At 38.5% G+C, this 15,158-nt stretch overlaps 1 protein-coding gene and 1 non-coding gene across 2 annotated transcripts in view; both read right to left on the bottom strand.

Annotated features, from left to right (window-relative positions):
• LOC140522948 (uncharacterized) overlaps window positions 1–15,158 on the bottom strand; it is a 39,875-nt gene that overhangs the window by 21,688 nt on the left and 3,029 nt on the right. Inside the window, exons 2-3 of the mRNA XM_072638097.1 lie at window positions 12,839–12,904; window positions 2,109–3,441 (exon numbers count right to left, since the gene is read on the bottom strand). Coding sequence (XP_072494198.1) covers window positions 2,630–3,441; window positions 12,839–12,904 — 878 coding nt within the window. The 3' untranslated portion in view covers window positions 2,109–2,629. The remainder of the gene's footprint in view (window positions 1–2,108; window positions 3,442–12,838; window positions 12,905–15,158) is intronic.
• On the bottom strand, window positions 2,657–2,739 carry TRNAL-UAA (transfer RNA leucine (anticodon UAA)). Its single transcript has one exon. It is a non-coding gene; the product is annotated as a tRNA-Leu (tRNA).

Genomic DNA, 15,158 nt, shown 5'->3' with positions numbered 1-15,158 from the left:
ACACAAACAAAACATTGTAATAAATAGAATTTTCCTTAATATGGTAAATAGCATCTATCTAAAACCCCAAGACAACATTATATACAATAGGGAAATGCTAGAAACAATTCTAATAAAATCAGTGGTAAAATATGAATGTCCATTAATATCATTATTATTTGCTATAGGGCTAGAATTGCAAACTAGATCAATAAGACAAGAAAAAGAAATTGAGGGAATAGACAAAGGAAAAAGGAAAATCAAACTATAAGGTATAGATAATATGATATTCTATTTAGGCAATCCTAAAAACAACTAAAAGCAATTAAAATAATAACATTATCAAAGCAGCTAACTTTGCTAGCTTTTAATTTTTAAATTAAATCTATCTACATAAAGCATCAGTTTTTCTCTATATTGTCAACAAAACCTAGGAGGTAAGAGACAAAGATAGAGAAATTCCATTGAAAATAGTACAGAACATATAAAATATTTGGGAGTCTACCAACATATGCAAACTATATAAATACAGAATCAAAATACTCTACAGAAATAAAGACAAAATAAATAAATATAATTGTTCATTTTTATGCCATGCTAATATTTTTAAAATGACAATACTAACTAAATTAATTTATTCAGCACTGTAACAACTATAATCCCAAAAGATTACTTTATAGAACTAGGGAAAAATGATGAAATTAATCTTGAGGTAAAATATAAAGAATTTCAAGGGAAATAATGAAAAAAGATGAGAAGGAAGAGGGTCTAGTGGCAACAGATCTCAAAATATATTAAAAACCAGTGATAATAAAAACTAGTACTGGTGCAAAAATTGGGGAAAAAATTCAGGGGGACAGACTAGATATGCAGCACACGTGTTATCAGAGTATTCATGAAGACCCCAGCTACTATTTGACCAAAACTACTGGAAAAAGTGAAAATCATTCAGGCAGAAATTAGGTTCAGAACCAAACTCTGGTACCAGACACCAAATGACAAAGGGTTACATGGAGGAGTGTGTGGGTAAGTGTTTAACAACCGCCTCTCTCGGGGAATGGCAGAGGGGTAAGGAGTGGGAGAGAGAAATACACTTCCAGTACACTTTTAACTTTAATCCGACTTTTTAACACTTTCTCCCTTTCATCACTTTCTTAAGTCTAGAGTGACCCTAGACAATCATTAAAACGAGATATGAAGGCTTGATCCGATTCTGAGGATTTCCAAGTTTTAAATGCTGACACTGGAAATTTAACAATCAGCTTTCACACTACAGTATCAGCTGGCTCCAGCTCATGCCTGGACAGCATGAAAAATCAGAAAAGCAGGGCATCAAATACCTTTCTTAATCTATAGATTACGGACATTCAAGACCAAAGAAATAAAACGGACAGTTTTGATTACACAAAATTGAAAAGGTTTGTTTGTAATAAAAACAAAATCAAGGCAGTTGAAATGAGAAGGGAAGCGGTGAACTAGTGGGAAACCATTTACAGCAAAGGTTTCTCTGATAAAGCACTCATATCTAAAATAGAGAGAGACCTAATTCAAACATATAAGAACAAGAGCCATTCCCTAAGATATAAATGGTCAAAAAATGAAAATGAGCAGTTTTCGAAGGAAGGTATTCAAGCTATCGAGGGACATATAAAAATAATTGCTCCAAATCACTAAATTACAATGTGGTAAAGAAAACAAACAAAACTGTTGTTTACAACAATGTGGTAAAGAAAACCTCACAAAATCTGACGGTTAAAGGACCGCCGTGGCAGAGACCCCCTGCTGAGGCAGGCGACCTGTCACCTGGCGGAAGTGACTGAGGTCTTGAGGTGCACAGGTATACGTATTCAGGCACGGTCAATGTGTGGACATGTTTTATTTAAGGATGCATATTTTTTACAAGAGTTTTTCCGTTCTTCCTCCCCCATTTTTAGATAGGAGAGAGGACGGCCTAACTCTACAGAAGTAGGTCACTTCAGCACTGAAAAATTTCTAGAAAGAAGTTCAGAAGGAAATTGAGAAGCAGAATAAATTTGAAAGTAACATTTTATTTATTTGTATACTCCAAAGGAAAAGCAGGCGGTACTACTACTAATCAGTATTTCTGGTTCGTGTGAAATCCTGTTTACCTGGTGGACGGAGAAATGCTTGTTTTCTTCGGTGTGGGTTACATTCGCTTTTTTCAAGCGCTTATCTAAACGTCCGTGGTCAGTCTCACCAGTTACTCTGTGTCGCCGCCCCCAATCCGCCAGCTCCCCCAGCCTCAGGGGGAGTGCGCTCCGGACTGAACTCTGGCCTCCCACAGGTACCGGCCGCTTACTCCTCCTGCGAGCGCTTCTGCACCCCCTCACTCGGGGCGCGGCCGCGCCCGAGGCCCGAGACGGGAATCTCCGCCGTAAAGAGGAGGCCTGGCGCGCTCGAGCATCGGAAGCCCGCGCTGGTCTCCTCCGCCGCCGCCCTGGGGGCCCGCCGAGCCGGAACCCCGCGGGGCCCGCGGAGGAGAGCGCTTCCAGAGCCTCGCCCTCACCCGCCCTCGCAGGGCGCCGGCTGCCGGGGGTCCGGGGCACGCGCGTCTCCGCGCCCCAGCCCGGAGGAGGGACGCCGACCTGAGTCAAATCTTCACCACGGCTTAGTAGGGATATTTTTATTATTATTTATGAGACAAAAAAAACCTTTGTACCAGGAGTGGGGTTCGAACCCACGCGGACATATGTCCATTGGATCTTAAGTCCAACGCCTTAACCACTCGGCCATCCTGGTGCAGGTACGGAGGCTGCTCTCCGCCCGCCCTACAAGGCTGTCGGGGGCCGGGAGGGCGGGCGCGAACATTCATTTCCTGTCCTTTCTTGTGTGCGGTCTCGTCCATCGCCAAGCCCCTTCTCCCCTGAACAGTGGAGGGGCTCCGCCGCGGCCCACCCTGTTTATTTATTCCAGAGTCGCTTCCTCTTTCTCCCGGCCTCGCTCTCTCCCGCGCGCGGCTCCCCCGCCTCACGGAGGCGGCGACGGAGACGGCGGCAGTCCCGGCGTTTCCGGCCCAGAACCCCTCGAGCCCCGGCGGCGGTCGGGCGCCGCAAACCAACCCACCAACTGAACAACGTCGCCGTCCCGCTCCCCTCCCCCCGCCTGCTTCCTCTCGGCCTCCGACCCCTAGGAGAGCTGCGTGGGGAGCCCGGGACAGCCAGGGACCGAGCCCTGAACTAGGCGGGAGGCGGCGATCCAAGGAGGGGCTGGACTCATTCTGTGGTTGGGGAGAGCGAGGATTGGACAAGAAGCCGACCACAGACGCCGGCTTTATTTTAGGAACGTTCGGGAGTTGTTTGGACAACTGTTTTGCGTAAAAAGAGACATGCGAACAACCCCCATCATTTTCTCTTGGACTACTGAATTCTGAACGTCCGCGAGATTTCTTATAGAAAGTTCTCGGGGCGGGACCTATCTCTTCAACCAATCCAAACACACTTCCTTGGTTACGTCACTTCACTTCATCCAATGGCTTTTCCCAGTCTTTTTCATCCCAAAGTCTTTTCGTTCTTGGGCTAAAGCTGGGGTTCTTTTAGCTTTTTTTCTTTCTCATAACGACACTTTTAAGTGCATAAAAGATTTAGAACTGCAAAGGAAACAAATTATATTATTTTATCATATAAATTATTAGAATGTGAGTTCCTAGAGGGCAAAGACTTATTTTCTATTTGTATCCCTAGGATTAAGCAGAGCTTTGCACACCAGTGTTTCATTTATTCATTCTTATGTTTTCATTCCTTCATTATTGAAATATATTATCAACAAAATACAATAAATAGTTCTCAAGGGTATTTCTCAATAATTCTCAAGTGTCAATTATTTGCAATACAATATTGAAATACAATTTTCAAATATACATATAGTACACACACAAAAATCACCAAATCCTTGACTAAGAACAATAATTTAATTAGTCCTTGTTCACACCTAGTTGACATCTCTGATATGTTCTCCCGTGATATAGGTATGGGACTAAGTGGGACTGGTGATAAATCTTCACCACTCTTAGAACAGCAACAGGCTGCAAAGAAGAATAAAGAGGTTTTGGTTATCCTGAGTTGTCATTAACTTGCCCAGTCTGCAATCACCTGTGATATCTGAAGTCTTAGAGGTCTCAAAATATGTTACCTTTATTTTAAACTTTAAAAACTTTTCATATGTAATATTTTTGCACATTTTTGTCATTTGTTTCAGATGATTTGGCATTGTTTTTGACACATTTTAAAATTCTTCATGAAGCTATACTTTCATCACCTTGGATATTAAGCAAACCTTTGACAAACAGTTCACTTTCCCAATTCTGCCTTCTGTTATAGCCTATAGGTTTTCTTTTTTGAAAAATTCAATTTTATTTTATTTTCAGACCTGCATTCTCTCTGTCACCCATTTTCCTTTCCCACTCCCCACTCCTTGAGAAAGAAGAATAAAACCCAATATACCTACATGTATTCATACAAGTCCCATGTATTGTCAATGAAAACAAATTCTCTTATTAGCCATATTTTTTTTAAAAAATGCTTCAATCTGTACTCTTAGTCCCATCACTTCTTTATCTGGAGATGGGTAACATTTCATCATGAGTCCTCTGGAATTGTGGTTAGTTGTTACATTGATCAGAGTTCCTAAGTCTTTCAAAGTTTAGGTCTTTAAAAAAATTTTTAATAAAAAATTTTTAAAATATTTTCAAATAGGTCTTTATACAAATATTGTTATTGTACAAATTGTTCTCCTACTTCTGCTCACTTATTTTTCATCAGTTCATACAAGTCTTTCCACATGCTTCTGAAACCATACGCTTCGTCATTTCTAACAATATAATAGTATTCTATTGTATTCATATGCATAACTTGTTTAGTCCGTCTTCCAAATGATGGATATATGATCAGGGCCATTGCCAGGTAGCTTGACTTATGTCTTGTCACTGGACTCTGATGATTTTGGAGGAGAGAGTGAGGCTGATGACATCATATAACAATGCCTCACTTAAATCCAATTCACTTATAAGTCAACACATCACCCTCCTAATGTCATTTGATCCTCTTGAAGAACAAAGGACAAACAGAGATGAAACAAGGGCGCCCCTTCATTTTCCAAGTCTTTGCCACTACCAAAAAGAGCTGCTATAAATAGTTTGTGCATATATATTCTTTTCCTCTGGTCACATGAAATCTTGTGTTCTCTGAGGTCTGACTTCCTCTCAGCATTCAAACACTTCAGCATCATATGTTTCAAAAGCACATTTAGGAGCTGTTTGCATAGTGAAGGAGTAATGGTCTAAAGAGCTGTCTTGGAAGCTGAAGTTGATTATGGAAAGCTGATCCAGTATGTACCATTGGAAAAGGTTGTATTTTCTATCAATAGCAAGGTTTGGGGGTATGTATGTGTGTGAGCACAGCGCATGCTTGCATAGATGCCATAGGTTGGATAATTTAATCATCTGTATGTGATTCTAGATTAGACAGATAATTGAAAATTATTTTGTTCATTTGACACAACTATTCTATTTAAATAGTAAAAAGAATTTTCTGCATTCTTACCTTTCTATTCTAGCTACTGATGAATCAGGGTGTAAGGATGATAGTTATTGGAAAAGCAAATCTCTTTTCTGTCTTAGTTTAACACTGACTGACACTACCCACCCCCTAAATATCTATGTAGCCAAAATATGTATTTTCTGCTTTCTGTACCAGGAGTACAATGTCATTCTGTTTCAAGACCTGTGAACTGAATCCAAGCAGAGTAGCTGCTTGCCTTTACTCTGTGCCCCTTGCCGTTCACAGAATGAATGCCTTCTGACATCTCCCCAGGTCTGAAACCATCCTTCAAAATACAGCTCAAATGCAATTTTCTTCATCAGAATATCCCAACTCTACCCCTCTTAGTCACTTATATTTAATTTGTTTTATAGTTATTTCTGGGTACCTCTTACTCCCTTCTCCCCTTCACCCTTCTCTGAATATAGGGTCCTCAAGGGAATAGATTTATTCCTTATTTCTCTTTTAGAGAAGCAGCTTGATGCAGTGAAAAAAATGTTTGATGTTCCAAATTGCAATTCTGTTGCCTCAGTTAACAATCCTTGCTGTTATTACTTTGATAGTCTCCTTTATTTCTGGTTGACACCTAAATGATTCTTTTTAATCTTAATAAAAACCCACAGAGATGGGAGCCATCAAAATCATCCCTAATGCATGGAGATTTTAAGGAGATAGCTTCAAACTTCTCAATAAAATGCCAGTGGTTATGCTCATTCTCTCCATGGGAATATATAAAGTCTCAAACAAAGGTTCATTTTCCCTTAAACTCATCAAACTCATTAAGTTGCCATGATCAACTACTTAAAGAAATATATAATGAAAAATGTTAAAGAAAATAAGAAAAAATTAAAAAACAAAATGAAACAGATAAGAGAAATAGTAAAATGGTTATATGTGTGTCTATAAAATCCCAGTCCAAAAAATGTGTATATTGATTTTTGAGCACATTAGCACTCACATTGGCCTTGTTTTGGGAGCCTTCCTTTGAACTTCTCCAGTGTATTTAGCATGGATTAATGCTCTTTATCTTTGATATTACTTACATAGTTGTGGTCAGCATGTATAATATTTTGATTCTGCTTTCTTACTGTACTACTTCATATAAATCTCATATTTCTTTGAATTCTTCATAATCATCATTTTATGGCATAATAATGTCTATTACATCCTACGCAGGAATTTTTTCTGCCATTCTCCAGTCATTGAACACCTTGCTTTTTCTTTGTTTTGCTTTCTTTTTCACTACAACAAATAGTGCTGCTAGAAATATTTTTTGTATAGATTTGGCTTTATTGTCTTATTAAGAACATTCTTAGGGGTTAGCCTCAGTAGCAAGTCAAAGGATACGTACACTTTTGCAACTTGTATAATTTCAGCGCATAATATTTTAAATAAAGGGAAAAGATGTGTTTCATATTGTACTGTAATGAAAAGAGAACTAGTTCTAAAGTAAGGAGGAACTAAGTTAAAATCCTAGTCCTGTTACTTATGTGAACTTGGAGATTCACTTAGTCTCTTTGCCCCTTGGTTTTCCACCTCTAAAATGAGAAGTCTCAGGTTAGGGGTAATGCCTGGAAAGTGCAAAATGCAAAGCAGCAAATTTAGGCTTGATGTAACAATTAGAGTTTCAAAAAGTAGAATGGAGTATATTTGTAGATTACTTGTTCTGTTCTGTTTCACTCAAAATTTTCAAGGAAAAAGCTGTATGGTCATAAGATCATATAGAGTAAGACAGGGCTTTAGTGCCTATATATTTGAATCTCCTCATTTTGTTGTTGTTTGGTTGTTTCAGTCATGTTCACTTCTTTGTGACCCCATTTGGGATTTTCTTGGCAAAGATACTGGAGTAGATTGCCTTTTCCTTCTCCAACCCATTTTACAGATAAAAAAAACTGAGGTAAGCACGGTGAAGTGACTTGTCCAGGGTTACATAGCTAATAAGTGTCCAAAGCTGGATTTGAACTCAAACCCTTGTTTTACATATGAAGAAACTGAGGCCCAGAGAGGTTGAGCAACCTGCCCAAGGTCACCCAGGTAGGAAATGGCAGAGGTAAGATGTAAACCCAAGTTCTTTGTTTCCAAATACAGTGCTTTCCCCACTGAACAATGATGCAAAGTATTTCTTGGGAAAGTTGTAGAGGGGACTTCTGTTCAGGTACGGGTTGGGTTAGAGCAATCAGCCATTCAATCTGCCTACAAGCAAGTATTTATTAAGCAGCAACTGTTTTCCAAGCACTGTGCTAAGTTCTGGGGATGTATTCCACCAGGAGAGGCAGTATGTACATACATAAGTATGTGCAAAAATAAACATGAGATAATTTTGAGGGAAGGCATTAGCAGCTTTGGGGACTAGGAAAAGCTTCTCTAAAGTTCCTTCCAACTGAGAGGTTTTATCATCTTTTTACACGCTTCTCTCTTTCCTTTATCTTCAAGGTCACTCAAAATTGAGACATTAAAATGTAATAATTGTGGAACTCCCACGCCTTTTGAACCAGCTTCTCTTTTAGAGTGATAGGCCATGAGTTCATTCCTATTTTTGAAATCCATTTCTCTAAAGTTTAAGAGCCATGCTGGATTCTACCAGTTCTGTTCTAAGGTGATATGGTAACTTTCTGCTCATGCACCTGCGATTCCCGTTTCATTGTCCAGTTCTTTATTGTGGGTCAGGAGCAACAGCAGAATGCTGGAGTCCCTTCATGGTGCCTCTGCTCAGAGGACACTGCTGCCCAAAGTTCTTCCTGAAAATGAACTTGCCCTGGTAGGGCTTGGACATGAGGTGACTGAACGACAGATCTCCTCATCTCCAACACTTTGCTTAGAGCTCATCCTTTACTTCTCTCCCTGTAGTGCAACTTTCAAATGTCAGGGAACCAGAGGCCATTTTCATTGGGGCATCTCCCATCAGTGTACTTACCCTGGCTAGGCCAGAGTCTTTGCTCTACCCTACAGCATAAGAGATGGCCCTGGATGGACAAACAACAACATAGGGAATATATTGCTTTCTCCCCATTTTTGAAATCAGGCAATCTAGATTCAAATCTTATCTCTATCTCTTCCTAGTGATGTGAACACAGGCAAGTTATTTAAGTTCTCATACTGCATACACTGGTACAGTAGATAGAACTCGGGACCTGGAGTCAGAGAAGGATCTAAGTTCAAATCCACTCTCAGACAACATTCTAGCTGGGTGACCCTGGGAAAATCAGGTAACCCCTATTTTCTTCAGTTTCCCCAGCTGTAAAATGGGGACCTAAAATGGGGACTTATTATCCCAGGATTGCTGTAAGAATCAAATGGGATAATACTTGTAAAGCATGTGGCACATAGTAGACATTTGATGAATATTTGCTCCCTCCCCTTGTTATTTTCCTCACTGGTAAAATGTGCATACTAACATTTGCATAATCTACCTTAGCATGGTAGGGTTTAGTGATAGAGAGGGCCTAAAAAGGTGATTTTCAAAAGACAAGCATTTTAAAAAATACTTTATGAGAGGGTAGCAGAGTTATAATAACAACAGATGAAGCACAGAATTTTAGAGCAAAATGGTACCTTAGAGAAGCATAGTGAGGTGGAAAGAGACCATGGTTTGTAATCAGAAGGCCTGGGTTTGAAATCTAATTTTTTTACTTATTACCCATGACAAAATGAGAGATAGAGAAGGAAAAAATGGACAATTTTGATTTTATAAAAATAAAAGTTTTTGCAGAAACAAAACCAATGTAGCTAAAATGAGCAGAGAAGTAAATGGGGAGGGAAATTTCTGAAACAAATTCCTCTGATAAAGTTCTCACTTATTTTGTATGTGTAAGTTTGTGTGTGTATATATATATATGAATACACACACAGATATATATATATATATATATACATATATATATGCACACACACATATTGAGCTGATTCAAATTTTTAAGAAAAAGAGCCACTTTCCAATTAAGAAATGATTAAAGAATATGAACAGGCAGTTTTCAGAAGAAGAAATCCAACCTATCAATAGCCATATAAAAGAAATGCTTTGAATTACTAATAATTAGATAAATTCAGATTAAAGCAATCCTTGAGTTTCCACTCCACACCTATCAGATTGGCAAAGTTGGTGAAAAGGGAAAATGACAAGTTCTGGAGGGGCTGTGGGGGAAATAGCTATATTAACTCATTGTAGGTGGAGCTTTGAATTGGTCTAGCTATTCTGGAAAGCAATTTGGAACTTTGCCTAACAAGCTATTAAACTGTATATATCCTTTAATCCAGCAATACCATTAGTAGGAATATGTGCCAAAGAGATCAAAGAAAGAGAAAATGAACAAAAATATTTATAGCAGTTCATTTTAGTAGTGTGAAAGAATTAGAAACTGAGGAGATGTTCACCAAATGGGGAATGGCTGAACAAGTTATAGTACATGAATGCAATGGAACACTGTTCTGTAGTAATGGAGGGAATGATTTCAGAGAAATATGGGAAAGTTTTTATGAACTGATGTAAAGTGAAGTAAGTAGAACCAGGAGAACAATTTATACAATAACAATTATATTGTAAAGATAAACAACTTTGAAATATTTTGGAACACTGATCAAAATAGTGGTCAATCAATGATGAATGATGAAGACTAATGATGAAATATGCTATTTGATAGAAAGGTGGTGGACTCAAAGGCTGTTTTTTGGATGTAACTATTAGGGGAATATGTTTTGGTGACTATGTGTTTGTAACAAGGATTTTATTTTTTCTGGATTTTTTAAACAAGAGTGAAATTTAAGGGGAGGGAGAAAAATGAAGGGGGATTTATTAAAATTAATTTTAAAAGAACATTCATTTTTAAGACAACAAATTTATATCAGTACAATGTCCAATTTTGACTTTGGAAGACTGGTGCAGAAATATACCTCCTTTCTTGTAGTAGACTAAAGGTATAAAATAAGGCATGTAATAACAGTTGATCAATGTGTTTGTTGGTTGCTGTACCTAACTGTACTTTGAAAGGAGGATTTAATAGGAGGTTAGTGAGAAGTATTAATAATGTTTCAAAAAGAATCAAGAAACAGTTTTAAAAATATTCTCTTTCCTTTTACATTATTCCTGAACCACAGAGTATTTTGTTTGTCTATTTTTAATGTATTTTTAAAATGAGAGCTTTTAAATTCTATCAGCAAGAGAAGTAGGAATAGCTTATGATGAAACATTTCCTAGTCAAACTGTGGTTGCCTTAAGGAAATGAGAAACAACTGAAAAGTCATTGAATTTCTTGATAATTACCCAGAGGAGCAGACAAGGAACAATGGGATATACTGCTTATCAGTGATAACATTTAAAAAATAAAAGTACTCAGTGTGTGAAACTTTTTACTTCTGCCTAGTTCAAGCTTACTTGTCAACGTGCATGTTGTAACAATGCTCTGCTTAGAAACATTTCTCGTTAGACAAGTTCCTTCCAGAAACAAGATTACAAAATGAAGCTGAAGATTGCAAAGGGAAAGAATGTCACCTCATTGATGCTTTTTTAAGGGTGTGTTTGGATCAAGGTAAACCACAGGACATTGGAAAATTAATGAAGGATAAACAGACAAAATTATACATGCCTATCTTTAAGAGCATTTTCTATTTTGATTACTAGAACTTATAGGAAAGTTCTCTGTAAACTGTCAAGCACTACAGAAATGTGAATTATTATTTTTGGTACTAGGAAGAGGCATCATTAAGACCTACCTGCTCTGCCCTTCCCAGATTTGCTTCTTGACTTGTTCATCCAGTCACTTATCAGGTCCTGTTGATTTTATCTGCACAATCGCCCAGGTATCCATCTCTCCCTTTACACCTCTACTAATATCAATCTAGTTGAGATCTTCATTATTACTTCACCTGGACTTTTGCAATAGTTTCCTAACTGGTTCCTCTGCCTCTTGTCTCTTTCTCTCTAATCCAATCTTCTGAATCCTGACAAAATAATGCCTTCTATGTTTCAGCTGGACTGGATTGCTACCTGTCCTCTGATCTCATCCTACCTCTGGGCACTCATGTAGGCTGTCCCCCATGCATGGAATGATCTTCCTGTTCACCTTTACCTGCTGAAATAGTCTGTTCCTTTAAAACCTAATTCAGATGCTAACTCTCCCCTTAAAATATGAACTCCTTGACAGGAGGGACTGCCTTGTTTTTTTTATATGTTCACTGCTTTAGCACAGTATAGTAAATGCTTAATAAATGCCTTTTGTTCATTTGTTCATTCAGCTTCTTCACAAAATATTGCTTCCCTGCCCATCCCAGCTGAGTGATCTTTTTCTCCTTACATTTTTCTAATATTTTGCTTGCATCTCTCCTTTTCCCCTGCTATATTCTACTTGATATAATATTCATTCTGTACTTATGATATCCATTCTATTGGACTGTAAGTTCCTTCAGGACAGGGCTAGGTTCCTTTTCATTTTTGTATCCTTAGCACACAGGAGAGTGCCATACACATGCATAGTAGGAACTTACTAAGTGCTTTCCTAAGTGTTTTCTCTTTTTTAATAAAATTAGATTTGTTGAATTGATGTGTAGTCCTAGTGCCTGTGCTTTTTTTTTTTTTTATTAATCTCTATGGGGATCCTAGGGTTCAGGGAATGATTTACAGAGAAATACTAGTATAACAGTTTTTAGTGAACTGGGATGAAGATGTTCATTCTTCATCAGGAATCACGAGAGAGAGAGAGAGAGAGAGAGAGAGAGAGAGAGAGAGAGAGAGAGAGAGAGAGAGAGAGAGAGAGAGAGAGAGAGAAAGAGAGAGAGAGAGAGAGAGAGAGAGAGAGAGAGAGAGAGAGAGAGAGAGAAAGTGAGAGTGTCACATGAGAGTAGGTCAGGCCAATCTAGCTCCCACTAACTTAAAGGTCAAGGTAAGTTAGATTTCATTCTTCCCTTGGAGTCCTCTGGTAGCCTTAAGGGGATTAGGCATGTCAAGGTTCTCTGCTAATGTCTCCAGTCCACATCGATGGTACTCCCCCAAGTATAGAGTGATCTCCTACCCCCCACTTCAGTTTAACCACTCATAGTCACATTAGTTTTGACAAAGAAATATTTACTTCAAAACGTATAACCACAAACATACAAACTTACTCCTTCAACTTGGGGGAGGTATAAACATCCTTACCCCTTTGTACCACCTTAGTCTCTAGGGAGAAAGGATTTGATTCAAAGTTTAATTCAGTTCCCATAGAGCATAGTTCCATTTCTAACTGCAAAATTCCTCTGGAACTTAAGTCCTAGGCACCCTTGGCTTCTTCTGGCTTCCACATTGGGCTGGCATCCTGTGCCATCTCCCATCTCACCTGCAATCCTAGCTTCAAGGTCATCATGGCTTGAACTCCTGTTCATATAGAGATCACTTCTGGCACCTGAAATGAGGACAAATGACACAGAACAGAAACAAACACTCACAGGCTCATTTCTTAGAACAAAATTAAAAGAGGGAAAGCAGGTGAAGGATGCCCTCCTCTCATTGATTTAGTTCATGACACTCATGCTGTGGGTAAACTGAAGTCTTCACTCTTTGGATATAACAGATAAGATTGATTAAAAAGAGAAAGGAAGAAAAGAAGGTAGCAGAAAAGTGTGGAGGAAAAGAGGAATGGCTAGCTCAGTCTCACCAGTTTTAAAATTCAGGCAACCAATCAAAAGAAGCTACCTCCACCTATATGGTAGGGGATGCAAAGGCCTCCATGAAAAGCAACTTGGACATGTTCTAAAGACCCCTCAAGGGTACTTCCATTTCACCCTAATTGGACATGCTGGGATAAGCTAAGGTTACAATGGGATAAAGGGCTGCTATCTTTAATGTGTAAATGCTCTCCTTTCATTTCCTCTTTCATTTCTTCATCCTCCATTCAAACTTCCTAGAAATATTTCAGACCAGGTATCATATAGAAACAGAACAAAGAAGGTATAGTGCCAGGGATGGCCCAGGATCATGTGCAAGTCCTACCATGGGATAGTTGAAGTTTCTTTTACTATTTACATTTATTCAAGGTAATTTATATTCTCTGTGTAGACTCAAGGCTATATTCCCAGGATCTGGCTACCACCATACAGCACTCAGGGTAACTGCTTTCCCTTTTTAGTTCATGAGACTGAGACAATGTAGCACCAATGCAATATTCACAGGATCTATAACAGCCATGACTATCTCAGCACATTTCTGAACCGCAAAATACAACAGACTCTCCACATGGAAGACAGAACCAAAACATTTATTCAGACACCAGAAAACCAAATCCATCATAGTAACAAAAGTCTATATACAATAACAATGCAGAGAACAACACCATCCCCAAGCCTTCCCCATCCTAGAACCTTTCCACAACAAATAAACACAAGCCTAGCTGTCTACCTTCTCTCTCTCCCTCAGTTCTGACCACTCTGACCAATTTCCCTTCAGTTCTGCTCTAGCCTCTTCCTGTTCTACCCTTCTTGCTCCACTCATCCAGCAAACTCCTCCCACCACATATGACTTAGGCTTCCATGGGATTTAAGCAAGTCACATGGGCCTATTAATAAATGGGAAAGATCTTCCCATTTAAATTACCATTACACACAGAGTAAATTCCGCCCAACATCTATTCCTTTCCAAGAACCTAGGGCATATGTAAGATTTCATTCCTAAACTACATAATTACAGCATACTAAGCCTCTGAATGTTTTTGGGAAGTGAGCAAAATATTGGAAGAGAATAAAATATTATACAGATTTGAAGCTCAGCCAAGTATAGATAGCAGATTTCATATTTTAATATTTTGATCAGTATTCCATTTTATCCCAAGATTAAATTTGGGATTTGGCCCAGAGAAGAGTTAACAGACTATTAGGAACTGTGATTCTGGAACAGCCTGTTTTTAAATTTGAGTAACTTCTAGTGGCTGCATGTGGATACTGCAACTTATTAGAAATGGTCACTACAGAGTATCTCTGCCAAAGAGCAGCTGAGAAATCATGGCTGGTATCTCAAGTAGGGTATCACCTGGTGGATAAAATAAATATCACACTTATCTAACTTCATAATCAATTTCCTTGTTGGATAATTAACACAGTGACACACTACTTTCCTACAGGCTTAAGGAAGTATGCCAGCCACGACCAAAAGGTTTCATGTGGGAATCCATGCCATACGTGCATAGAAGTTGCCTAGAGAAACACCAGAGTATTCATTACTGACAACTCAGAAAAGCTCCAGTAACATGGAATTGTCAAGTATATCCTCTTTGATTATGTTTAGTTATGTTGGTGGGAAGAGGTATGGGGAGAGATTGTATCATTCTCCTCATCGTAAAGCAATTCAAGGGTATCCTTATAATAGTTTGCTCTTCTCCATGCAATCTATTCAATTTAATAATCATTTATCAAATGGCTACTGTAGTTAGTGCTACAATTGGTGCTGTATAAGAGACAAAATTAATATGACATGATCCTTGGAGCTTATAATGTAACAGAGGATAGCTGTGGTAAAAATTAACATGTGAAGTACAAACAGAATGTAACATGTTATCTAAGGGTTGAAGTAGAATGTCATTAACTGAAGGTTTTGGTGTTTTAAAGATGAGAAAGAATAGTGGCATAGGAAACACTTGAGTAAAGATATAGGTGTGAAAGTGGAGT

This window comes from Notamacropus eugenii, chromosome 2, assembly GCF_028372415.1.
Source record: "Notamacropus eugenii isolate mMacEug1 chromosome 2, mMacEug1.pri_v2, whole genome shotgun sequence".
Classification (NCBI taxonomy): domain Eukaryota; kingdom Metazoa; phylum Chordata; class Mammalia; order Diprotodontia; family Macropodidae; genus Notamacropus; species Notamacropus eugenii.
Note: the sequence above shows the minus strand (reverse complement) of the source record. Positions and strands in the feature narration are given on the sequence as shown.